General features: G+C 40.8%; 1 protein-coding gene and 1 long non-coding RNA gene across 11 annotated transcripts; one reads left to right on the top strand and one right to left on the bottom strand.

Annotated features, from left to right (window-relative positions):
• Positions 1-698: 698 nt before the first annotated feature.
• Positions 699-27,687, bottom strand: TSC1 (TSC complex subunit 1). 9 transcript variants are annotated; one of them, XM_090121324.1, is made up of 24 exons: positions 24,605-27,207; positions 22,540-22,804; positions 20,810-20,872; positions 19,630-19,803; positions 18,727-18,830; positions 17,930-18,082; positions 16,451-16,595; positions 15,303-15,457; positions 14,898-14,971; positions 13,273-13,451; positions 12,716-12,825; positions 12,362-12,485; positions 11,860-11,972; positions 11,460-11,532; positions 10,063-10,161; positions 8,800-9,370; positions 8,085-8,128; positions 7,797-7,963; positions 6,831-7,013; positions 6,344-6,454; positions 5,707-5,829; positions 4,563-4,750; positions 4,286-4,444; positions 699-3,737 (listed from the first exon to the last, which is right to left on the bottom strand). In XM_090121324.1, exons 4-24 carry the CDS (start codon positions 19,733-19,735, stop codon positions 3,242-3,244), a joined length of 3,477 nt encoding a protein of 1,158 aa, XP_089977450.1. In that variant the 5' UTR covers positions 19,736-19,803; positions 20,810-20,872; positions 22,540-22,804; positions 24,605-27,207; the 3' UTR covers positions 699-3,241. The 9 variants fall into 9 exon arrangements, with proteins under 9 accessions (XP_089977450.1, XP_089977452.1, XP_089977449.1 ...); XM_090121326.1 differs by lacking the exons at positions 22,540-22,804; positions 24,605-27,207 and adding an exon at positions 27,633-27,687; XM_090121323.1 differs by lacking the exons at positions 22,540-22,804; positions 24,605-27,207 and adding an exon at positions 27,518-27,643.
• On the top strand, positions 6,488-19,760 carry LOC116234283 (uncharacterized). 2 transcript variants are annotated; one of them, XR_004168101.2, is made up of 3 exons: positions 6,488-6,545; positions 16,961-17,105; positions 19,673-19,760. It is a non-coding gene; the product is annotated as an uncharacterized LOC116234283 (long non-coding RNA). The 2 variants fall into 2 exon arrangements; XR_004168102.2 differs by having other exon boundaries at positions 16,961-17,045.
• Positions 27,688-27,842: the final 155 nt, after the last annotated feature.

The following is a 27,842-nucleotide window of genomic DNA, read 5'->3' on the forward strand; positions in this document are numbered from 1 at the left end:
ATGGGGCTCTGAATGCCCAATGCTTCACCCAGAAAGCTCTGTAACCAGCTCTGTAACTTTCAAACTCCAGCCTATTGCACTGGTAGCGAAGTAGAAGAAATAAATCAAGATCAACCAGCAAAAGTGCTTAAAAGACATGAAATAAAGTTGGTGATTTTCCTTCCCTGGTGCCTATTGCGTATTTACTGTTTGCAGCCAGGTTTACAAACTACCAAGCTATTACATGGTAGCTTTTGTTTCTTCTTGCTGTATCTTGGGACCACAGTTCTGTGGGTAACACCTGCAATTCTTACGTTGGCACATTCAGCTTTCCAGCAGCACACTTCTTAAGGGTTGTGCAAAAGGGATTCAAAACGAGCTCAGATGAACTTTCTGCTTTCTTATGCAATGCAGGAGGACCAAAACCAGCTTTGCCCATCACCCAATATCTAGAATGAGGCTTAGGGTTATACAACATTCTCCCATTCATCCAATGTGTTTTCACAGACAGCTGCACATTGACTTGTGCCACGCCATCATGCATGCTGTTCAAATTCTAACAAATGAACACCATGCAAAAAAGGGGCAGAACCACTTATCTGCTCAATGCTGTTCTGCTCGCAGATCTTGGAGGATGCTTCAGTTGGTTTCTGCACGTTCTGCCTCAGCACAGCTTGGTCCCAAACAGATCGGCTTGCAGGGAATTTAACACTTAGTAGTGCAAAACAATACATTTTATTTGTTCACAGTTAAACACAAGCAACTGCCTTGACATTTTAGAACATTCTAATAAGGACAGCAAAACCTCCTTTTGGTTTAAGTTCTCTTTAGCTTAGGATTGTACCATTTCCTCATATTTCATATTTATGGCATTTAATGTGGATTGTTTAACATGCTTACAAAGAGCGAGGCAGGGAACAGATTAACTTGACAAAGACAGCAATTTTAGATTTAACTAAAAGCAGTCAGTTAGAAAAAAAAAATATCTGTTTCCACTTCACTGATGGGACCCCTTCAAACAAACTGCAAGTTAACTACATACAGCAGATCCATGATTTTTAAACTTTTACAAAAAAAAAAAACTGCAAAATTTGTTCCTCCGTAATCGTTGTGGTCCATAAACAAACCGAAAGTGGTTTCTATTACTATCCTGGTGCTAAAGTCCTTTTTAAAAGAAGAAAAAAGCCACCTCAATGAGCTTGCATTACCACCAGGGCATGTTTGTCACCGACAACAAAAGCTGCCTCTCCTCTGAACGAGCGAGGCCACCACACCAGCAGGGTTCTCCTCTGGGGCTCAGCACAGCAGGGTGCTCCAAGGAAGCCCTGCAACACCTCCAGCTCCACGAGCAGAGCTGCCTGCTGGGCAATGTGCAAACTGCTCCACTCCCCATGCCGGGACCAGGTGGGATGAGAGGCAGGAAACCTCCAAACCTTACCAAAACATACGCTACCACGTTTGCTACCACTAAGTCTTAGAAAGCCTATAGACATGTCGACAAAACCAGTCTGTCACTTACAACCAACTCTCTATTTTCTATTCCATGCAGATTCAAGCTTTGACAAAACCACTTAAGTTCACCTTTACTTTCAGAGTTAGGACTGACCAACCAAAAGGACACAGAGTAACGCAGACAGGCAGAAATGTATTTCAACCCAAGGTGTTATGGACAAAACAGCAGGAAAAGCAGCGTCTGACACAAGTTATCAGACTGCCAGCTCTTCCAGCAGACTCCTGCTCCTCCTCAGGTTAGGATGGGAACTGATTTCATGTGGCCTTCATTTAATACTTGAGACAATTCTTGACCAGCAGCTGCCACCCACAGAATGTTTGAGAAGAGGCCATGTGCAGCGTGGGTACCTGTGAAGCCCAATATGGCCACGTATGCTTGGACCCAGACACACCTACGGTTTGAAACAAGCACACTGCCTTCCTAACCACAGGCTCTGCTCTGTCACAAAGGAGATTGAGTCAGACCACTGACAAGCCCTGACCCTGCAATCCTCTTTCAATGAAGGCTTAAACATGATTAACATAGAAAGGCTTCACAATCAGATTCTCAGTTTGATCGAGCAAGCTGCTTCTTCAGTCTCATCTCCTAAGGAAATGGGGATGAAGGGGATATGTCTAGTGCCAAACTGACATTGCTGAGCTGAAAAACGTGCTGCAGGTGGTACAGAGCAGCACTCAAAGGAAACTGTTTTCTGCAAATCAAGCCTCAAAACAAACTCCCAGGTAGAAGCCGATTTCTTGACATCAGAACACAGTGATCTTGCTCAGATCAGGAACAAAAACCATGAAGGAGTCCAGGCAGGACAAGTATTTCCCTGATTAGAGAAAGAAATGCTCTTTGTGAGCTGCAAATCTTCATTCTACATACACGTTCTGCATGCTCTCCTTATGTGACTAAGGCTTCCTTTTCCCCTCTTCTCCCACCCTAATTGCTTTCCCCTATGAACCAATCTGAGGTCAGTACCAGTCTGTCAAACAAACACAATTCCAATACAATCAGAAGCTAGTGTTTTAACAAGTCTTCACATATGGTCTCTGCATTACAAGCTCCAGTTCCTTGTTAAGTGTCTGTTCAAAAGAAACTTTCCAAGAAATGTTAAGGACAATATAAACAGTGATTATGAATTAGGGTGAATGAATCATTTTGCAGAGGTACACCGTTCCTTAAACATTTAAGTACTCAGCTGGAGTCCAACTTAAAGATTGGGCTCTGAGAAAGGTGGGGCAGCAGACAGGCAAAATAGAGACCCTTAGATGAACACACCAGAAATTCTAGTGTTGCTCCTTTCCGTGATGAAAACAATCAGAATCACCCAGACAGGCAGCACAATTAACTGCTCTAAATTGGAAGCTTGCAAGGAAATACAAAGCATTCATAGTAGACTCACAAACGTTAATTTGGCCTCATATTGCACTCAAGTTCATAAACGCAGCCACTCACTGCGGACAGGGAGAAAGGGAAAAAAATATCTGTAAATGCTAACAGTTGTCCCTTCAAATTAGTACACGCTGCTAAGGACTGAATTTGAAAAAGAAGCAAGAGTTAGGCTGGGCATTTCAACTGCAGACCCAAAAATCCACCTTGCATTCATTCAGCAGCCTTCTTCTGTTACTGGACATCAATCCTATTCCACTGCATGAGCTAGCTGCTCAGACCAAAGAAACATAAAAGCTTTTAGTTAAACTTGCATTCACGCCTCCTGTTCTATGCCAAGAATATGAAAATAACACTGATTGACTATCTTCCTTTTTAACTGTGGTCATGATGAGTTTCATTGTAGTCCATGATATGAAGCTGTCCAACACTGCTTTCCTGGATCTTAGGTGAGAGGCTAAGGTTATCGGGGCTTGGAGGAGCCTTCGTCTCCATGCTTGGATCTTTACATAGTTCAGTCTTTAGAGTATCAGAAAGGCTGTTGATGGTTACACCATGCTCATCACATTGGCTCTCACTCTTGTTGCGAAACAACTCTCGTGACTTCATACCAAGGAAGCTCTTGGAGCTGGGGAGTGAACCTACAGTCAGTGGGACAGTAGTGGAGGGCTCCCGCAACATGGAGGTCTCCCAGCGACTGCTGAATCTCTGGTTCTGTTTTTTTTCTGGGGTGGAGAGCTCACTGTTGCTGCCACCTTTACTGCTACTGCTACCTCGAGTGCTGGGAGGTTTGGTTTCTCCATTTCTATCAATGGTTTCTTCACTGTATCCTGCCACAGTATCTGCACAACCTTCGTTACCACAATCCAGCCTGTTTTGGAACAAGAGAGGATACAGCATCAAGGAAATGGTAACTGTTAAAATAGGAATGGAGGTGAGTTTCATTACTTTCTAATTCTAGAACTGCATGTACACTTCAGGAGGCCTACATCTGGTTTCCTTTTGCAGTTTCATAGTGAAGCAGAACTGATAGTGAGTAAACAGGAAGGGAACAACTTACAATAATCCTAAAGCAAAACGGAACTGTATCCTTGATGGATCAGAACAGGAAAATGGAGGAAGCTATGCACTGTCCTTGGAATAGGTGAAAGATTTGCAACCCAAGAACAAGTCTTTGCTGCAAATCTGCACGCAGTGCAAAAAATTATCCTCATGCTATAGAAGACTGGTGTAGAACAAGTAAGTATGATCTGAGGGAAAACAATACCCAACTGTTTTATACTTATGTACAGCAACTTCTGTAAAAGGGGGAATAACAGAAATACCTTGAAATGATACATCCAAGTGCTAGGAATTCCCTAATGATACAAAATCCCCAAGAGCTGGTTGTGAGTCTAACACATTTTGCATCATCCTCACCTTTCTTCTGCTGCTTCAGCTGCTTCTGTTTTTTCATCTTCAAGTTTTTTCAGTGGGCTGTTCTCCAGTCGGCCAAACAGGTTCAAGATCTCCAGCTCAAACGCCTGGGTGATTCTTTTCTGGGCCCTGTATCTACTTTCTACTGCTTGCAACTGACCTCTGAATGGAAAGAGAAATCAAAACCCATTAGGACCAGTATCTCCAAATTCTGCCTGAAATATAACACTGCATCTTCAGTGCACTCACAATATATTTTTTTTTAATTAGAAATCTCTACCTTGCTTTGATTTTGACATCCTCCAGGTATTTCTTTTGCTCCAAGAAGAGGTGGTCCTTTTTAGAAAGCTGAGATTCCAGTTCAGCTATCCGTTTCTGAGAAGCATCGAGCCTTTGGCTTTGCTGCTGAACACACAGTTTTGCTTTCTCCAGTTCCTTTCGAAAAGCAGCATGCAACATTTCAACCTCCTCAAAGGAAAGAACACAATGTTAAGTGTAATTTGATTGTGTGTTATTTTTATTTAGACATGTTTCTGACACTATAAATAAGCACAACTTAAGGAGGATAAAATAAAAGATGCATTTCTAGAAGTTGATATGGAAAGCCAGATAGTGAGAGGACGTACACACAGTCACTGAGAAAGCAATTCTACATCACTGGAATTTATGAGCACATTGCTGTTCTTTATAAAAAACTTTTTAGCAAAGCAAACTTGTCAGCTCTGCAGATTAGGCAACTTCAATTTTAAAACAATCTTTTTAACATGACTTTCACTAATAACATGAAAAATAGTTCTTTTTTTGGCTTATTCACCTTCTTCAATTACTCACTGTCATGCAGAAACTGTTCTATTGTTGGGCAAGCTGCTTGCTTCTAATTAGAAAAAGGTTTATTTGAAGTCAGGAAGTAAAACCACATGAACCACAGGCGTTTGAGTAAAGTTAGCACTCCTACGAAGAAAGCAACTTAGGGAGAACAGTAAGACTGCTTGTTTTAGAACAGCATATTACACTAACTAGTTAAATCCTGGTTAAGATCCTCCTGCAAATGCAATACTATTCTACATGATACACTTCCACAAACATAAGAGCCCAGTGTTACTTTATCTCCAACAGTCTGCTACCAATTACAGCAGGAGCACAGAAGGGTTTGGGACTTACAGCAGTGGCATCAAGAAATTAATAAGGATTCATATGAAGTGGCTAAAACTGACTTCAAGTGTATGCTAACACACCATTCTTAGCTTTCAAGAACAGCATGCTGAAGAGATTTCATAACCACACAGTGGATAAAAATATCTGAACAGAAGGCCAACAAAACATGTTAAGTTCTGAATCATTTCTTTTATTCTGACATCAAGCTATTTCAGCTTGATGATGACTGTGAGCCAAGTCTTCCCAGAAGGCACTGTCTGCAACTGTACCTTTGTAGTGTCTGTGTGCTTGTGCTGCAGCTGCTCCAGGTACAACTCATTGACCTCTCCAAGAACCAGAAGTTGTCTGTTCAAGAACTCCATCTGCTGTTGCACTGACTCACTGTTCGAAAGCTTTTTAAAGAGAAATTAAACAGAATTAAACACTGGATTTAACATTTCAGCAGGAGCCACAGTTGACCAGCATTGCTCACAAGGTATTTTTATTAAAAAAGACAAAGGTCATAGGTGCTAAAGAAATGAATTTTCATAAAGCCAGTGACAATTCATACAGGCTCTCACCACAATGGCATTGTTTCCTTCAACCACGTTTCCACTTAGATGAAAAGCCCATTTAACTTAACAAGATCTCTCTAATGCTCAGATTTAGCAGAGCTTTAATACAAGTTTATGTTGCTCAGTCTGTGAATTCCTACTGCATGAAGAGCAGCCAAAATGAGAAGTTTCAAGAGTCTGTAACTGTTTAGAATTTCATCACCACAATATACTTGTGTTGTTTTTATGCAATGAATATCAGATTCTATGGATCTAGGCTTTCAGGACAAGAAAGAAAAAGCACTCAATTGCAATCATCAAAAGTAAAAGAAAAAAAAAAGACAAAGGGACCCTGGAATCTGTGATTTCTTACCTTTTGAGAAACTTGGCTAAGCAGCAGTTCTGTGTGACAGACTTTGTTGTTAGCCTTTTTCAATTCTAACCTCAGATCTGCAATCATATTCCTGCAGTCTTCCAGCTTGGTCTGTTCAAACAAAAAGAACTCGCTCAGGGTTCTGGAACTTCAGCAAGGACCAGCAGTGCCACATGGCTGGAAGGCCAGAACCACCAAGGCTGTAAGTCAAGTTATGTAAAGCACTTGTGAAAGTCCCAACACACCAGCTAAGAAACTGCATTTTCCTATTTCCAAATAGAAGACAGAATAAAACAGAGCTACAAATGGACAATGACTGTTTAACCAGGCATTTCCAACTAAGCTTTGTCTTATTCTGAATTAGGACAATACATCCAAAGACGACAGTAAATTTCTCTTAGGTATTTCATGCCTTGTCATTGGAAAAGTTATTTTTAAAACCACAGTAAGGAGATAACACAATACTGTTCAGTGTTCTGCTTCATACCTGCAATTCCTGGCTCTGGTTGTAGAATTCCTCACGATCATGTTGCAGCTGTCTGATCTGGCTGTGAAGCTGAGCCACTATACTTTCATGCTCCTCCTGAAACTGATGGTACCTGGCCTGTTCCTTCTGCAGACTCAGTTTCAAGGCCTGGATTTCTTTTTCCTGTAATTTCAGCTGATCTTTCTGTTAAGAACCCCATACAAAGCATTAGATAAGACATCTGATTTATTAGTTAGAACATCTATTCAATGTCATTAGCTAAGTAAAGCAATAACATCAGTTAACAGCATGCAGGCTGAACACTTCTCCATACATGGAACATTCTGTGTAATGTATGGTTTTGTGGGGGTTTCTTCAACTTAAAGAGAGACTAAATGGTGCTAGAGGGGACTGGCTGATAACTCAAAGTCGCATCCAAAGGCACAGTGAGCAATAGCATGTTTCTCCCTGTCATGCTCTTGACAGGGACTTAGACTTCAGAGCTGAAGCTACACTTTATTTTCCAAAACTAATTTGGAAAGCTTTTTCACTCTTAAATTATTTACTGAGAAGTGAAATTGTAAATGGAAGTAGCTACAATACAGAGGTACAGAATTAAACATTCTTCAGTGCACTTACAACTTGGAATTTCATCACAGTAAATAACTCAAAGAACATCTGAGTTTTTCAGCCGGTTTTTATTTTTCCACTCTTTAACTGAGGAGCATCAAGTAACCACTACGCTAACTGTGAAGCCTTTAACAAAGGTAACTGTAAAGCATGCAGTCATCCACTGATTCAGTCACTTACAGTTAACAGAAATAATCACAGCACATACAACTCATTCATGTGCCATTCCACAAACACCGACTTGAGCATGCTGAGCTACTAGGCTTCTTTAACTCAGCGGTACAGAGAGGTGCCAATTAACTCCTGTTCTCAGCTCTAGTGCATTTAAATCATTGCTAGATTTGTACCCCTCCTCACCATGGCAGCGTTGTGCTCCTCCAATGCTGTGGCTTTAATCACTTTTCTCAAGAGCCGCCGGTTGCGAAGGGCATGCTGCTGTCTTTTGAAGCGTTCGTACAGCAACTGGTTGTGCAGCAATAGCAATTGGTTACGCAGGGTGTGAATCTCATCTGAAGGGGGAGAACCTGGGTTGGAGTTACAAGACAGAGATGAACACACACACACACCCAAGACAGTAGCAGGTCATTGTTTAAACAAGTCTAATAATAAAGGAACAGATTGCCAAAACATAAGAAACATCATCACCTCCAAAGTGAGTCCAGTCAGCAGATTTGCTTGGCAGAGACAATCTGAAAAATGAAAACGCAGCATTAACCAGTAAGTTTAAATATGCAAACATTAAGAAAATCACTTCAAAATGGAATCCCCACCTCAAACGAGCTTACAGCTTAATAATTAAGCACGATGATGATCAATTTATATGGGGAGAATAAAGAGGAGTTGTGCAAGAAGCAGGTTGCAAGGGCAGATGGTGAAAGAGGCCATATTATTTCTTGGAACTCAGCAAGAATAATTCTCTCAGGCATAGAAAACAGCATAAGGACAAAGTAGAATACAGAGTAACGAGATGAAAAGAAGGAATGCAGTAGATGCATCTATCTAGCCCTTAAATCTGATTCTTCAGTTCTTAGTGTCATTCTATTAGAAAGAAGAAAGTATGTACAACAGTGGTCTGTAAGACACGCAGCTGCCCTGCTTCTTCATCCCAAACTCTGTTACTGAAGGTATAAAGAGCTCTAACAGACCTCCCCACCACACCTCTCGCCCCTCACTTTTTAAAAAATATTAAACTAGTTGTTACTATAAAGGATTGCTGGGTAGAGAATCTAACACAGTTAACAGTAACACTTCACAGAATATGCTTTCATTCAGGTTTCCTAGCACATGTGCTTTCCAGGCAGAAGTATTAAAATAAAGCCAGAACAAAAAAGTTGCATGAGTAAGACTTTCAGTCACCTACTTGTTCAGTTCCTTAGCGTGTGCATCTGCCCCTTGCTGTATCAGTCTATCCAGTACTTCCACAGGAGAAGTAGAGGACATACAGTCTTTATCCTGGGTTCCCTTGGCTTTCTTTAGCAGCTCCTCAGTCTTCTTGCCAACAAAGAGGTAGGCAGTCTTTGGTAATGCAACCTCAAAAAGGTGCTCATATAGGGGAGGCTGTCCACTCCCAAACACTGCTCTTCCTTGTGCTGATGCTTTGCAAGGGCTGGGAGTGAGAATACTTGTCTCCCCAGAGGTTCCTTCCCTGTTACCAGCAGGGCTTTCACCAGAGCCTCCGCAGGGCTTGTCTATGGGAGTAAATGTTTGTTTGGGTGTCTCCAGCACACTCTCAGGCCCAGGCTTGTCCAGAGAAGATATTAAAGGCTCAGAGGTCAGACTGTGTCCCTGAACACTAGAGACTACTGAGTGGGTCTTCTTCTGAGAACCTGACAGATTTTCATTTGTGTGGTAAAATGGAGAGTCAAATCCTCCTCTAGGCACCATGTGTTCAGCATCAGTTGTGATCTCGGAGATCTCCTTAGATATTGCATCTGAAAAGGATTGGAGGAGGGAGCACAGTTATTTGCCAGGTCAGCTTAGTATGCTTTGTTTCTGTACAGCATACTTATTGCTGCTCCTGTGCTGCATCCTAACCAGTTCTCAAAGCACCTGAGGCATCCATTTACCTCATCCATGCTTGAACTTCTCATTATAACCAGGGAAAAAATCCTGCAAGGTGTCCTAATGTAAAATTAGAACCAGACCATGCTTCAGAACTGAAAAGTGCAAGCTAACTCATGGTTTTGAGGTAGAAGAGTGATTTGCTTCTGTTTCAAGCAGCTCTAGCTTTTAAATTGGTCAACTTTTCCTCAAAAACTTAAATCCTAGAATTAAAATGGGCAATAAAAAATTTGCCTTAAACAAAAAACCCCCAACAACTTGCTTTGAAGGCAACACAGATTTACAGCAGCCAAAATACCTTCTAGAGAGTTTACTTTTTACATCAAAATCATACTCACTTCAGTAACCTTCTGAAGATTAACTTTGCAAATTTTACTGTTTTCACTATTTATAAGCAACAGCTGTATTTGAAAAGAAGTGCTTTAACCATATGAAATCTACTGTAGAGAGCATGGTGAACAACACTGATACAGGACAAGATGCTTTAAACAAGCCATGAATCTTATATTTCTATTAAATATACTTCCTTGGCTAAGATGTATACAAGGATGACAGAAGTTACCTTCTTCTCTGTCCTTTTCAGCACTATCTTCAAAAGACAAACCTCCTAAAAACTCTGGAAGATCACTTAAGGTTACTGAACTTTTACTACCAGATGTGTCTGAAAAAAAAGAAAAGAGAAGTTAGTTGTACAGATTGTACAGTTGTCTTGTCTAGTCTCATCAGAGCAAAAAACAGGAGCCTCTTACTTCTGTAAGGACCTTAGATTAAATGCATCCCTTTCTTAAGGAAGCATCTCTTCTTGTGGAAACGAGTTCAGAGACGAGTCACACATTTCTCCTGATCCAGAAATTTCATTTTGTAAACTTAACACCTATTATTGCAGGTGGCCTCTTCTACCAAGAAGGATTCAACTGTTCAGTTACCATTACGTAAGTTAGAAAAGCAGCCAAAACGCAGTGTGACTGTTACACTTCCACATTAGCTTTAAATTCCCTCTCAGCTTCTGATTTGGCTACTCAGAAACACAGTACTTACTCCCTGAGAAGGAGGTACAGTAAACTGATGTATTACACTACTGATAAAGACTCTGAGATAGCTGCCAGGAATACACACACAAACTGTGCAGGATAGAAACCTCATGCTCAAAGCTCAGTCACAGATTATGAACCAAGTGAAGAATCTAGCACAGTCTTCACTTGTAGTTCAGGAAGTTCAGATTTCAGGGTTGCTGTTACAACCTCACCAGGAAAATAAACTTAACTTTCATTACCATCTCCACCCTGAGGACAGTACAGAAGCACAGTATAGAAGTCTCAAATACAGAGTCAAAATCCCTTTTTATAGCCGTCACAGATGTAGATGATAGAGAATGGAAAAGGAAATCTAGATTTACCTATTAGAAGTTGAGTTCCTCAACCATCCACTGTTGCTTTCAACATTCCACAGGACTTTAAAAAAAGGTTCAAGTACAGCACTACAATTGTAGATAGCAAACAAAATTTTTTCAAAAGCCTTTAAAAAGAAGCATCTATCCTTAAGTCTGGATCAAATTGTAAGGCTGCACACGACATAAAAGTTATTCAAGTAAAAGCTTCAAATTTGTTGCTTCTAAAAAAAAAAAAATCACCCTCAAAGCATCAGCTTTTTTTTAATCCTTTTCCAGTTTTCAGTGCTGATATTCATATTTAGGTGTGTGTAAGAATGCAAGAGGGCTAGTTAAAAAAAATATCTGCAACCTATTTCTGAAGGTGAATAGTTAAAATTGAATCAAAAGCATCACAGGAAGGTTTTAGGCTGAATCACAGGTTAAGGCAGGATCCTGGAACTATGAAGAATTCAGGGGAGAGAAAAAGAGAAAAACCTGTGGAAAAGTGTTTGGCAGTTGGAATGTGTCAACAAAACCATGATTTGTCTAACATAGGTTATGGAAAATGGGGAGAGGAAACTGGAGTTTACCCAAAGATTTATCGCTGCTTATGACATTTTGCTGTCGGTACAGTGAAGGCCTCCCAGAATCTGGTTTGTCCTCCTGTTAGAAAAGAAACACAAAAAAGGCATACAGATTCCTTGCATCAGATATCTGTGGGAAACAAATCTCTTGGATAGTTTCATAGAAAGGAAATTCCTGCAGATAGATACCTTAAATAGCAAAGCAACACAACAGTTCTGTGTAAAACCATTACACAAAAATATGTAATTGGAAATGACAAAAATTTTCTAACCTTAGAAATTGGGATTCTGCAATGAAATATAACACTAAATCTGTTACTCTGATTTTCTCTCTCATTTACGGTCATTGCATGTATGATCAGTCAATGACAAATTGTATTCATTTGGCAGAAGAATTTCATTGTACCTTTTTAGGAGGTGTGGCAGCAGCTGAAGGAAGTGAGACATGCACAAAGTCATCTGAAGTGCAGGGTGGAGGAGATGTGGCTGGTGTCCCCAAAGGTGTTCCCTTCCCCACTGCTGAAAAGTGGGAGCAAAACTTTTCTCAGTCAGGTTCCCGTTTCCTCATTTCAGCTGAACATTGTACGTGAAGAATTGTGTGTTTAAACAGTATCTCAAACACTTTTTAGATCTCTCTCAACTATTCAGCAATTCAGATAAAAGCGCAGAATTTCCAATGGACCTATTTCAGACCTGGGCACTCAATTCACTGGAATTTATTTCCTCTCTCAGTATTTGCACTAGTACTACTCTGGATGACCTGGTACTCTGTTTACAGAATTAATGGCTCAAGCTTATCAAATAGCAAAGTGCTGCAGTTCCAATTTATGAAGCAGACAGCAAAATTTATAGTGAGAGATTCTATTTTAGTAAATCCTCAGGGCCTAATTCAAAAACACAGCACGTACCAGATGTGCCAAAAGCTTTGCTGTAAGGTTGTGATGCTGACTGGGATGACTCTGATGGGACAATTCCAGGGGAAGTTGGTGGAGTGGTCATGCCACAAACTGCAGAAGGACTCCAGATGGTAACCTATGCAAAAGTAATACACAATCAACATAGGTCAGCAAAGCTCATAAAAGGAACATATCCAGATTCTGACACAGCAACCAAGATGGGAATAAAATCTGAAACATATGCAAAGCTCTGACCAATTCACACTACTTCTCAAAATCATGATTTTTTTTTTTAAGACTGTCACAAGAAGGTACATGCAAAGTGCAAAGCACTGAATACACACTGCATGTGATCCTCTGCTTTACCTGCTGTGGCTCAGTTGACAGCTTTATTGACTGCGGGCTCAGAATCTGAGGTAGCTGCCCTGGCAGTTGTGATAGTGTTAGCCGAGGAGTGGAATATGGGGTAGATGTCCCTGAAAATTTAAAAAGATAAATAAAGTACCCTACATACCAAATACAAAACAATTATTCTTATGGCTAATATTGAAACGTTTTATTTAAAAACCTTTAAGTCCATTAAACATATACAGTCATAGCTGGCAAACAAGAAAATTCTATTCCAACCTAAGAAAATATGTTTTGAACATATTATATACTACAGCTTTTGTTTGGTTTGGTGTTTTAGAAGTAGGGAAAGGTAACTTTGTCAAAGTTCTGTACTTCTGCATGACCAGACATGCATGCATATATAAATAAACATACATGTATATAACATTATATACATATGTTAAATGAAAGTTTGTTTTCCAGTGCTTAAGAATTGGACTTCAAGTGAGATAAATTAGTTAAGATGCCCTTTTGCTATCGGGGCCATTTTCTTCCTGGAAATGGGTATTCATTAGACATCAGGCAGATCTTACCATAGCTGCTCTGTGTGTCAATGTAATGGCTGGCACTGGGGTCAGTTTGATGATGTTTTAAGTTTGTACAGGATTTCCGAGACGCAGAGTAATAGCCATCTTCATATGAGGCTTCTGCAGGGTCCAGGGAGATTTTGGCACATTCTATCACAACATCATGAGTTTCTAGTCTTTTCCACCTGCAGACAGTTTTTGGATCCAAAAGAGTAAGTTAGTCAATTATTGCTACGAACAAAGGTTCCTGGAGATTTCAGGAATTGGCTTGTAGGATGGCTCATTTGATCCAAACAGCCTTGTATGCTCCCAAATGCAGAACAAGGCATCATACAGAAATTGCAACCAGATGACTTGTGAAAGGGGGTCTCAGATAGGAGACAAACAGCTTTGATATAGAGATCCATAAAGGTCTGCCATGGAGCACTCTGGAAAGGAGGAATAGCATATGAAGATTCGGTTGATCCTGAGCTTCAGCAGCTGTAGAAATCAGCTCATTTAGACTCAGATGTCGGTTGCCAAAATTTAGAAATGCCAGCAGTCAGGGAACCATATTATTTAAGCAACTGCCACCTGCAATGCCAGTTTCAGGTCTGTGTTTTGACTCCTAAGTTTTGGGAACGTCCTTTATTATTACTACCACCTTCACTTGGAAATCTTTTCTCACTAAATTTAGCAGCCACATTAGATCTGCCCAATATTTCAGGGGATGGAAGTTCACTGTAAAGAAGAGAAAGCACAGAAGGCTGTCTACTAGGATGTCTATTAAAGGCTGAGTTACTTTTGAATATAAAGACATGTGAAAGATACCAAATCAGAAGGCTTCAAATAGTAGTTTTGTGCCAACTGAATTCCTCAGTGGTGCCACCCTCTCTCCATCCCCCTCCTCCCTGTCTGAGAGAAGCCTGCAAAACTGAGCACTGTGATATTCAATAGGTTCCCATTTAGCAGTGTTTTCCTAGTGGCTCTGAAAAGCAGGGCAAGAGCACTACTGTGCAGCAACAAGAGTCAATTTCTCCTCTTCATTGGCTGGGCCTGTGGAGACAAGAGAAAAGCAGCAAGTGGTGCTGCTGCAGGCAAATGAGCCTATTTCTAAAGAAAACTAATACAGCTGATGTTAAGACATACCTGTTAAAAGAACTGATCTGTTAATGGAACCAATGTCTAGGTACCAAAACAAAGACACACCAAAGCTATTTCAAACAGGCAAATCCCACCAAGTACTTCAACAGACCAAAAAACACAACCCAAAACTTACGCCATTGTTTCCTTCCTATTATAAGGGATTTTTTTTCTTAGAACTTTGAGAATGTTTGACTATAAAGCCATAAAATTAAGACAAAGTCAACAGTTGGGTAAGAGACAGATTCTATCCCAGATACAAAATGAACACAGAGCCCCAACATTGCTGTTAATGGCCCTTCACGACAAAAGGCTGCTTATTCATCCAGCTGTGAGCCTGGATGAAGAAATTTTACATTTACCTGGTGGACTTAGGAAAAATGGATGGCAAAACACCACTGGCACACACTGTTGTCAAGAGAAAAGGTTTTGCTGTAAGCCTTCAGAAATAAGTCAAGTAAAAACTGCTAGTTTGCAGTCTTTCCTAGTAGCAGAGAGAACATATGTACCTTCGTGGGTCCAGTTCATGGTCCTTAGATCCAGTCACTAATTCTGGATGAATTCGCACATGTTCCATCATTGGCTGAATGAGCAAGAGCAAAAAAAATACAGATTTTAATTAAAACATTTTTTCTGATTTCTCTAAACTACACAAAGCTGAGAGCTAACACCTGATCATAAAAATCAATGGGATTTTTGCATTTAACAGATGTTCAAAGCTTACACACATTGCCAGATCCAAGAGATGATCCTGTTCCCAAATGAGCTTTCATCCCTTTAGTACCCTGTCTTTATACATTTTTGTTGAGTAGCACTCAGTTAAATAAAACAGTGTACTAATGTGGCACATAACTGCCTTTGAACAGCTATCAATTCCTTGTCTCAGATAATGTAGAGATGATCTGCATTTTTACCTTGACTACCTCTTCAAAGGTCTCCAAGTTTTCCTTCATACTGTAGTGAGAACGCAGAAAGGAGACAAAATTGCAAGGATACATTCCATAAAGCCGATGAAAGAGAGCATAAACACTGGCATGAAGATGGACAAGATAAATCTCTGCCACGTGACCTGGAACAAGCAGTAAGATTTTATTTTTTCAGTACACTGGAGTAAAGAACACCACTTCAAGAAGGCAAGCAAAGTGCTTTTAAATTTGAAATGCTAACTGGAAAAAGTCTTCAGAGTTATGAACATCCCCTAGCAAAGCTGTGAAGTCTTCAGAGTGAACAAGCAAATACTCATCCAATCACAGCTAACACGATAGATATAGATTATTAAGAATTAAAGGATGCTGGTTGGAATTTGTCCCTTCTATCCAAATTTAAAGGTTGAAACACTCTAGATAGTAAGACAGCTTGCAAGATTGACCAAATGATTAAAAAAAGACAAGGTATGCTTCACTTCAAAAGTAAAAACTGAAAGGTTGTCTCTACACAAAGCATTCTGACTCGACTCTTAGCAGCCATCTTTCCTCCTATAAATTCCAATCTTAACTGCCAGTGTGAAATGGCCCTCTGAACAGTACTTTTGTGTGCTTAACCCAGCCTTTGATCACACAGCCCTAAGACATCCATATGTAACCACAGTGTTACATCTCAGATAACTCAGGATTTCTGCAAAACCAATGTTGTAACTAAGATGACTAGGTTTGATGACATTTCAATACTACTGATAGTTGTATATTAAAATAAACCCACGCATGTTGTTTTACTCTCCTATCCATCCATACCTCAGAATCTCAAATTCCTAAATATCTGCCTCAAATATTAGCAGTTTTTCCTTCTCTATTAATTAACATAAACCCCTACTTTTTCACTGCCATCAGTGTAGCCTTTCTGGCCACTTCATTAATAGCAGCATCACACTAAAGAATCTAAGACTTCTAATTTTTGAGTAAAGACGTACAACCCAATGCTGTCAAAGAACAGCATATCTTGTGAGCTGCAACGTTTTCTGCATTTAAATAATCTGAAACCATTAGGAATCTCACAAAAGGAAGGGTGTAAGAATCTCAAGGATACTGCTACATTGCAACTGCATGCAACCAAACTGAAATCTCACCTGGATTCTGCAAGCACCAGGCTGAGAGACGCCCAAAGATACCAAAGAAATCATGGAGGTACTGTTTGCCAGACTGAGGAATCATTGGCAACATGGTTATTAGCACTAGGACACCTGTGGTGAGTACTACTACATCTGTGTCAGTCTGCAAGAAGGGAAAAAACTTGCATTAGTTGACTAGAGGTTTTTTCCAAGGATGAAGTGAATGCTGGAATCATCGTCGTCATGAAAAATGTCCTCTAGATTGAAACAATCTCTCCAAAACATTCCACAACTTCATGGACCAAGGTTATTGTCTCTTTCATCCAAAATAAATTTAAGAAATGTTTTAAGTTCTTATTCTTAACCTGTCACTTGCCTGCTGCTTTTCTGTTGAAAACACCTTCACTTAAGAATGGAACGTCACTACAATTCTTCTGTACAATTCTTGATTTACAATCAATTGGGTAGGAAAAAAAAAAATCACTGGAATGTGAAGTATCTTATGTACTGCCTGTTTTTCTTCCCCAGAGCCAAGCACAATGCACTCCAGCATCTAAGAAATGGCAAACCTGACCACAGCATTCAAGGATGTTGGCCAACTACCAACACAAAGGTCAGAAGATTTTCTACCAAATGTGAATTCCTGCAAACACGTTACTTGTGACAGTGCCCAGTAAGTTTGCAGGATAAGTGATTCACTTGATAGATTATTATTGTGTTTTTAAATCTTCACTAAATCAAAAGCTAGCTTCTCACAGTTTCAGATGTTTAACAACAAAAAAAATTCAATACTGTTGAAACACTTAGAACTGAGGGTGGCATTGCTGTATGGCATGCAAGCATAAATAATGCCTGGTTGATGACTCCAGTTGCTAGATATTTCAAAAAGCAGCAACTCAAACAATTATCAGAACTCTATGGCTTATACTGAGAAAAAGGGCTGTGGGAGTAAAAACCTTTAACTAGATACAATCAAGAACCAAATTTTAAAGCATGACCAGGACACAATCAAACTCTTTCCCTGTGCAGTGCCTACTTGCTCCCCCAATTCAGCACGTTTTCCTTAGCAGTTGCTCTGCTACTGTTGGGTTCACCTATGTCGTGGAGAGTGGAATACATTGCCTTAGAGGTATGCATTTCAGAATGCACTAGTGAAAAGTTATTTTATTTCTTATTAAGTTCACATTCAAGGTATCTGTCAGTTTTGCCACTAGCTCTCAATCTCTGACACAGTTAAAAATAACACCAAAAGAAGAGTTTTGGTGAACTTTTCTAACACAAAGCTCTGCAGTGCCTTCTTTAAAGAGAAGACTGTCAGTAACAACAGGGTCAGCACAGAGTATTCAGTTGAAATTTTTTAAACTCTATATTTTAATCAGCATCTCTTCTCACAGCTTAACTAAATGACATCAAAGCAGAAAAATACCTTGCATTGCAAGTATGCACGATTACCTGAAGTGTACAAGTGTTTCAGTGGACAAGAGTGACAGTTCTTACCTTGAGACATTTAAGCAATGAGAGTAGGAGAGGTGCTTGAGAAAGCTTATGTTTCCATGATGGTTGTCGTCTTATCACATGTCCCAGCAGCGACAGAGTGGGTAAACGAGTAGCAGCTTTGCCCATATATTCATTAATTTTGTCCAGAAGGTGCTGATGGAAGATTTGCAGAGTGGCAGAAAAAGGAAAGTTTTGTGTTTTTTTTTTTTATTAAATGCTGAACTGATATATGTTCTTATCCACCAATCTATATTCAGCAGTTTGCTACTGTTAGTTATGGAAACTAAGGTGACTTTACACATACACAGCATCTAACAACAGATCCAAAGATTAAAATGATATAATGATACATACATACATATATAAAATGATATAATATAATTTGGTCAAAATGATACTACATAATTTGGTCAGGCAAAATAAACATTTCCAGTGCCTTCCACTCAATCTAAGAACATTTACTTGCTCTCAAAACACCCTTTTTTTTTTTAGGCTAAGGAATCTAGCATTGAACAAGCTGCAGTAGCACTTCCAAGAGACAATATTACTCCTCAAGGTTTTAAATTTCAGAGTAGCCTGGCCAGTTTAAACAATCCTTAGAATGGAGTCTTTTGAAGACTTAAAAAAAAACTCACAAAAAACGCTACAGTGCTCTTACTACAGAGATACTGTATCTCTACAAGACAATTGTATATGATAATGTATAAGCTGAATTCTAGCAGATGTTAATTAAGATTTCTTTAATTATGAGGCTAACATTTGTTATTATAGCAATTTTTTTAACTTTTATTTTTTACCTTGTCATGAGGCTCCTGCAATGTGGACAGTATATGCAGTGCCTGCTGAGAATTGGTTTCCAAGTAATAGTCTACCAGGCTGTTCACAAGCATAGGTCCACGGTCTTAACAAGAAAAAAAAGAAAACATACATTCTCAATACACTAGAAATGAAGCATTTGTTACAGGAATGTTGCTCAACTTTTTAACAACTATTGCACAATTTATGACACAAACTAGTATTTAACTGTTACCAGACCTTTAAGAGAAGATCCTCTCAGCTACAATTGATGGAGCAACTGCTTTCAGCTCTGTAGGAAATGAACTATCAAGCTCTTTTGTTTGTTCTAATAGCAATGACTGTGGCACTGTCTAACCTTAAAAACCTGGAGGTAGCTGAACTGCAGGAGTAATTCTACCCAGTAGGGGAAGAGTTCAGGAGCAATTCTATATTCACTCCCTTTACTACAAGGGCTTTAACAGTGCTCTCACTCTCTAAAAAGGCTCCATCAACATAAGGGATGCCTTAGTAACAGAAAGCATTTTCTTCAGGGTTGGGTTTTTTGTTTTCAGTGAGTGGAATTCCACCAGTTCCCATAACGTACATAACACCTCATTCTTTTTAGATACAATCCACAAAGAAAGTTTCATCAGTTTGCAACTTGAGGTTATGCCCCAGGAAACTCCAGTCATTTCATAACAGCATTTTAACAATTATATAACAAACCTTTGGAGAGGCATGCCATTAAGCAAAACAGACCAAAGAGGAGACTCGATCCTTAAAGCCATTTAAATTTCAAATACTAAGAGTTTCTTTCAAGTCATATTCACAAAACAGTGTATTTGATAGAAAAAAAGAAAAAACACCATTATTGTACATTTACTCGTACCTAAGTAAAATTCTACCACCATAAGGATACATACCACAGATGAGATTATCTTTGAATGCAGCTGTTATGTCTTCCAGAACACCCAGAATTGGAGAATCCAGCATTGAGAGGAGCTCACCAACATTCCCTTGCTGAGCCATGATGCACGTACTAACATGAATGTGGAGGTTAAAATGTCAAGAAGTTCCTCATTTGTGCCTCTACCAGACTAGGAGAGAAGAGATGAATGAGCTTTCCTTTTTCCCTTTCTTAGATCTCTCACCACTTCCTTTTCCCTTTTCTGCAGTATTGCCCATTTAACAGCTTCACACTGAAAGGACTGCAATAAAAGCTCTGAGAGAAGAGTTTGGGGCTTTTTTTTTTTTAATGTTTGTTTGTTTTTAAGATATTAATGTCTTTTATGGAAGACTTTGGCTAGTGTATATTGACTATGACTGTCACAACATTCTGTTAATTTAAAAAAAAAAATACTTACTCCCTGAAACCACTTATCTTCTTAACAGCAATTCCTCTCCAACCAACCTTTCGTGCACTTTGCATAGTGGTCTACATTCTGGAAGAAATCCATAGCTCAAGATCCTTTACCACTCCTGTGGCTAGATGAGAATTTCTCTGCCCTCAGCCTTTCATTATTGCATACTAACAGATCTGTGCTTTAATATTTGCAGTGTGGCCAAGTTGCAGCTGTTCAAAAACTCAGTTAGGGTTACTACAGCTGCTGTTGCCTGGCCATCCACGCATACTAAATTACAAGCTTTGCAGTACAACACATTTCAATTTCACATGTATAATTTGTGCATTCTATATTAAAAACTCCACAGCACACAAGCTGTATAGATTATTACAAACAACACTGCGTAGATTAAATGACTTTGGTCACCTCTGCAGTACTGAGGAAGAGTAAATCTAAACCATCTCAGTCTTTTTAGGTGGCTTCCTCCCAAGGAGCACTGAGGGAAAAGTGTAGTTATCACACCTACCTACTACAAAATACATCAACTTTTCCTTCATCCATAAGATTCCTATGCTGAACTCTTCCAAATGGCAGAAGGAATATGGCTTCAAATCACACTGAATTTTGTTAGTAAAGTTTTCTTCTTTCTTTACCAGCTAGCATGCATTTTTCATTTACTCTACGGAAGGCAGGACTGAAATGCACCAAGCTTACACACAAGAATTTTATTATTTTTTTACTGGAATTGTGTATACTGTACCTGTTCTGTGGATGCCTTGAGCTTCTGTCTGCAATGCTGTCAACCACACACCTTTCATGATCACTAAAATAAAGGAAAAAAACATGACAAGGTTAACAAAAGTTAAAGTTTATCTCTTCCTTATCAAACCTGGTAAATTTAGAACAGCAGAGCTCAGTATGTTCTGTACTGCAGTAAGGAGTACCTATAGCTGTAAGGAGTCAGCCCTTAGTTTTGGAAAACACCACCAAGTATTGCAATTATGCCTCTTCTGGAATTGTCCATAGGTTAGGCTGCATGATGGCCTCAAACCAGATGGCTTTCACAAGATTATAGCTTTCTACTGTGATGCTGCTGCCAAAAAAGGTTTTTTTAATAGGTAAAAACTTACAAAAAAAATTCTTCTCTTACCTAGGAAACTTTGAACCTAGCAAGATTTCTATAATATTAAAGTCCTCAGTCTCTAGCTAAAACACTGTTACACATTAGCCAAGGACTATGTATCCATGTTCTATTTTGGGAAATAATGTTATCATTACTTCTGAAGGTATTACTTTCTCTAGAGCTTACGTTTTACAGTTAGTGGATTGCAGGAGTTAACCTGTTCACCAGTAATCTTCGTCATTTGCAACATATCACTTCCCATTTGCAGAACTGCCCAAGGTCACTTTTACTGGGGCCACAAGCCATCAGCTTACTGAATTTGGCACTGATTGCAATTTCAAAGGTGATAATATAGCACCACGCACACAACAGGCATTTCTATAGCAACAAACTTTCTTAAAATGCTTCAGCAATCACAGTTCCAGAACACAAAATCACCCTTGATTTTCAATGATCATAGATGGATCAGCGGCCCAAAGAAAAGCAGCCAGCAGCCTGCTACCTGACAATTCACATGACATTTCATAGCCCGTGTTGGCATGACCTTAAAAACAGTGGACTTAAAAACCAGCTGGTACTGTAAGCAAGAATCTCAACTGAAAAGAATAAAAGAGAAAGTTGGGGGTGGAGGGGAAAGTGCTGCATTTTACTCGAATACATAAGAGCTCAGTATGCTTTCCAAAAAGATGAGGGGCAGAACTTGTTCTCCTGTTGGGTTTGTTTGTTTTGACTCTACGTTGTGCAGACTTCCAAGCTTCAACTTCTTCCTCAAAGAGCTTTGCTGGTCAGAGAGAAGCAAAGCTCAAAGTGGGAAATCATCCACTGAAAAAGTTTAAAAGTCACTCCTCTACACAACCTAAGTAGTCAATCTTCTACTTCATTATTCATTTGCAGGAGCCAATTGCTTTGTTAGTTTCTAGTAATCACTAAAATATTTCATTTAGTAAATTACAGTTATACTGAGATACCCAGAACTCACACAGTCCCAGCAATAATTCAGTACAAGTCACCAACTCCATTATATCTGAGAACATTATCTTTGAGATCACCAAAGGCTTGCTAACATACATCTCTCAGTTCCCATGAGGATTCAGCCTCAGCTTTGGTTAAGCAAGAGATTCATGGGCTTCCTAAGCAACACGAATTAATTGTTTAAAGTCTTGTTGTTAACAAAAGAGATGCATGACCACACCCCCAAACGAGCTGCAAGCAAAACCTGTTTTGAGAGTTCAAGTGGCATAAATACCAGCCTCTGCTTTTTTCTTTTTTTCTTTATCCCATCAAGACCTTGTCAATGGTATTTTCTTTGCTTCCCACACCCACCATTGCCAAAGCACCTTTTACATACAGAACTGAAACCAACTCACCACTCAAAATGCTTTTATTTCTGATTTTCCTCCAAGAATATCATTGTGCTGGAGCAGATTGTCATGACACCAGTAAAAAGGTCAACAGCAGGTTTTCCTAAGCCTGGTATTGCCAGAGGAGAGCTACAGCGTGGTGGAATCAAGGAACACCTATGCAGACAGCAGTAGCTGGGTTTTGGTAGCCAGGTTCAGCACTACCCTTGCAGTCAGATGGGAAGAACTCTGGCTGAAGTGTTCAGTAGGCACAAAGATTTCAAACTTTATGCTGCTGGCACATACAAACACTACAGTCAGACCAAAGCAAGGTGGACAATGCAAGCTTAATTCATGATAACTACATGCAGAGGTAGCTAATAACTTCCCAAGCCCCCTAAACTAAATAAAACAGATGGCTCAAGCAACCCTGTGCCAATAAATTCAGCACAGTCAAAATGAATTTGCCTTTCAGTCAGTTGTGCACTGAAAGCACTTGCCATGAACTGGAGCCATGCTCCAGAAACCAGCATTCAAAAATATGAAAAGAATCCCAAGCCAGGTTTAACAGTGGGATGGTACTAGAGGAGAAAGTTGATCAGCTGAATAAAAACCAGTACAAAGTTGTCACACCACTACACACAATCAGTCTTTAAAAAAAAAAAACTTTTAAAAAGCAAATCTGTTCGATGCAACATTTCCTTTGAAGGCCTTTTGTGAGGAAGAGATTTGAAATCCTAAGAGCATACAATGCACTCTGGAAATGAACAAACCAGGAAAATCCAGCAACAGCATTAGAACTATGTCATGCTTTAAAGAATGAAAAACAAGCGCAGTTCCCAGGAGCTGTGATTTCTGACTAATCCCACAGTAACCTGTGATGTGATTTTCCAATCTTTAGATAAGGATCTCAAGACAGACCAGGTTGGGGAAAGTCCAGTACCTTGGAACAAAACAAATCATCCACTGAAAGCCACAGTAGTTTGCACCTGGGATTGGTATGGCACCTGTGGTGACCAGGTCTCCCTTAGATCTTTGCACTATCATATCATGGTTGTGTCTTGCTTCTCAGACACACAGCATAACGACAAGTCTCTACTTCTTCCATCACTAGCTGCTGCAATCAATCCCCTGTGAGAAGGATTTCCACACAGCAATCCTCAGAACTGACAGCACTGAAACAATGCAACTTCGCCATGCAGTTTGAGGCACTGGCTCTTCACTACTATTTTTATTAGTTTTATACAAAATATCCAATGTGCTAAATGATTAAGATTGAAAAAATTCTGCTTCGTTACCTTTTAACACACAACATTTCTTCTCATCAGAAGATATAAACACCAAGAACAAGATACTTATTCTTATATTCAACACCTTTCATGAAGACAAATTTAACCGAAGTGCGATCTTTAAGTACCAGCACAACTTCAGAGCCAGTTTACAAGGGAAAACAAAGAAGCCAAGAAGTAAAGAACCAAATTAAAAAGTTTTCAGTGGTTAATTTAACCACAACACAACACAGCTAAACAACAAACTCACGACGAAGGGAAAGACTATACAAATATTCATTGGAAAAGGCTACAGAGAGAAGGAGAAAAAGTATTTCAAAAGATGATGACTTCTGTAAGTATTTCTGTCAAGAGAAGTTCTTCGGTTCGGTGTATTTTTATCTCCAGCCAAGGGAAAAGGCAGCTGGTAGTGCCAGTTATGCCTCTGTGAGGGGTGGGGAGGAGGGGGACACACTCAACATACACACCTCCTCCTTCTATAATGTCCTTCACGTTTGCTACAGTAAAGCAGGAGTTCAGAAGCACTTAGTGCTGGGGTCATATCAGCATTTCATCCCTTTTCATTACATACAGTTTGAGACATATAAGGAAATGGTTATTTACCCCCAACCAAAAGCACGTAGGGAGATGTTAACAATGTAAGAGCACTGCTGACAGCCATGAAATGAAACTCAAGGCTTACATTCTTCTGTCTGATTTTCACTGCAGGCAAAGCAGGCCACGAATGAGGACAGAAGTATTGCACAGGGATTGTTATTTCTGAAAAAAAAAAACCTCAGACTGATAAGAAAGGAGCCCCTTACGTTCCAAACTTTCAGATGTTCTATGGTCAAACAGGACACGCCTCACTCCCTCCAATGTGAAACACCACAATCCTGGCTTTGGTTTCCTAGAAATACCTGATTTTAGAATATCTTCACAAGCAAACTAAGCACTACTCTACAGAAGTCACAGTGCCTGCAAAAAAAAAAAAAAAGTGAATGAAAACAGAGTAGGAATAAAAAGCAACAGGGCAGTAAGCAACTCATAGTGTCCTTTTTTGCCTCCTGAAAATATTAACCCTGAACACGTTGAACATCAGTTTGAATTGATCACTACAACAGGCAAAACAGTAAATATTATTCATTTATAAGAATGCAGGTGTCTGGCTTCTCCTAATAGTCTACATTTTTTCTGGTTATTTTAAGATCTAATACGAGATCCCGCTCTTAAACTCAGTAATTATTTTATAAGGTGTAATTCAATATTACATTCACATTCATGTACTTCGTTACAGGTGCTTAAACGAAGCAGGGAGATCCAAGAAAACCAGCACCTCCAAATAAAGAAAGAATCACATTCAGCATCTTTAAAGATTCTTTTGAAACTGTGCTGTGCCAATATATTACACTAATTGCTACCCATCAAACTTCTGACAGAGAGAAAATTGTTTAAAATCAATTCATACTGAAAAAAAAAAAAAAAGCCCAAACACAGCAGAGATGACACACAACCCTTTGGCAGCAGCCATGCTAACAAGCCAGTTACCAACCTGACAAGGAGTGATTTCAGCTCCTTACATATAACCATATATACTAACAACAAACAAATATAAACAAGCACTGCTTCTCTACGCCAATTTAATCAACAGCACATGAGGAAAATAAGTTTAGATACAGAATCTTTCTAGAACTATGCACAGAGAGCTCTGGTTCTCAGAGCAACACAAGTGAGACTCCTGAACCACTGCTGCAGGTTTGTCTGCCCTTAAGAGAACGCTTAAGCATATCCCAGGGGTTACACTGCAATCCAATAAACCTTGAAACCACTGCAAACTAAGTGCTGCACTGTCATCTTAATCACCCCAAAATTAAAGCAGGCACTGCACAGAACCGTTACCAAATGCTGTCAAACTTCTCAGTTAAAAACAATGAATAATACCCAGGAAAGTGAAATGGGGATACACTGATTCCAAAATTCTGCTCCGTGTTTTAATGTGATACCCAAAGAGGTGCTTATGATAACAAAGTAGTATTGCTTGTCTTCATCACATTTTTTTAAATTATGTGAAAACACTGCAGCTACACATCAGACCAAGCTCTAACAGTCTCTCCAAAAAGCCACTTATCTGGCTACAACATACCATAAAATCTGGTACCTCTCCCTCACTTCTGCCACTAAAAAGTTCATTGACCATTTATTTTACTTGCTTATCATGGAAAATACCTTTTCCAGAGACACATCTGTGTTGCAGGTTATTTGGCTCTTACAGAACTGAGGACTGTGCTGACCACAACACCAAGTCATTTCAGACCTAAGGAGAAGGTATCTGACAGCCAACAGAATATCAGGGATCACTACAGCTCTGTATGGAGCCAAGACAACATTCACTGGTTTGTTCAGAACATCTTCCACGGGACAGCACATCTCATGTGAGAACCCTTCAGCAGCACTGTTTTCTGTTAGTCACCGTAAAGTAACTTCTCAAGTAACAGAGTCAGGTAGCTGAGATTGAAAAACAAAGATAAAGGCATTTAATTAAAGCTTATCTCATGACACACCAGACGCTCTGACTACATTTTCATCTGAGTAATCCACGTCACTCCATGTAAATACAACATAGCCAAAGGCTGATGAGGCTATTAACTAAAAAACGGAACAAAAAGAGATGTTTTCTGTTGCTGTTTGAGTAAAGGACATAAAAACCTCGGTTTCAAGCTTAAACGTAGCTCATTCTGATAAGCAGATCTGGCACCTTGCTGCTGCTTAGCAAACTTCAGACAGCCACGTTCCCAGTGCTCACAATGACTGCTGCATGCTCAGGCAGTTCCAGTCCCTCAGTTACCAGTTCCCTGTGGCTCACACAGGGCACTGAGGACCTTCCCCACCTGATGGCATCACTTCAGCACAGCTCCAAGCGATGGTTTCTAACAGCTCGTCGCAGAGGAAAGGCCGGGATGGGACCGAAGAACAAAAAGCTCCTGCACTTCTAGAAACAGCTCTACACACACGGCCCGATCCCCACGCCGGGTCATTTCTAAGGGGTTTGAATCACTCACTGCCCTGAGGCACATCTTTCTCTCACTTACCGCCTTGTAAACGGCTCGTTAGGGAAAAAAAGAGAGAGAAAGAGGAGCACTGACTGAACAGACAGCACAATGACGGAGCGCCTTCTCGAAGTGAAAACTGCGGAGCTGCAGCTTCCCAAGTTCAACGTGACAACGGGAAGCCGGACGTTTTTGTGCTCCGACAAACAACGCCCCGAACGAGGGGAGCCGCGGAGGCGCCGCCCCCACCCAGGCAGCCCCTCAGGGCCGGGGGCAGCCGCACACCGCCGCTGGGAGTGGAACCACGGCGGTACTCAGCGAGCGGCCCCGGGGGGTGCGGAGAAAGGCGGAGGAAGGCAAAGGAAGGCGCGCCGCCCCCCAGCCCCGCTCCGCGCACCGCCGCCCCCCAGCCCCCTCCCTTTCTCCCGCCGGCTCCTCCACAGCGCTCTCCCCGCTCTCGCCCCGCGCTGCCCCCCGCTCGCCGCCGCTCCTTTCTCCCCCAGCGGGGCGGCGGCAGGCCCGGCACTCACCTCACCCTCTCCTCCCCTCAGCTGTTTACCACTCAGGGCTCCCCTGGCCCACAGGGCGCCGCCATCTTGGCCCGGCCTCCCCCTTCCCCCTCCCATTCGCGAACCGCCTCTCCACCGGAATCCATCCGCCATAGAAAGTAATCCCGCGCAGCTTTCCTACCGCCCTTCCCCCCGCGCCGCGCCGGTCCCACACCGCCCTTCTCCGACTGCTCTCCCTCAAGAACCTTTCCTCCTCTGAGGAAGCTGGAAGGGAACGGACAGATGGCCGCACCCACCCGGTCTCTCACGGTGGAGGGATCCGGAATAGTGCGCGCTGCGGCCGCTGAGAGGTCGCGTGATTCTGGGGGCGGAGCCGCGGGCGGCGGTCACGTGAGGGGGCGGGGCGGGGTGCGGCCGGTAAACAAGGCCCGGCGCTGCCCGGCCGCCTGGGCCCGGCCGCCTGGGCCCGGCCCCGCAAAGCGGCACCGCGTGCGGTCCGTCCCGAA

This window comes from Phasianus colchicus, chromosome 19 (genome assembly GCF_987193195.1).
Source record: "Phasianus colchicus chromosome 19, bPhaCol1.hap1.1, whole genome shotgun sequence".
NCBI lineage: Eukaryota > Metazoa > Chordata > Aves > Galliformes > Phasianidae > Phasianus > Phasianus colchicus.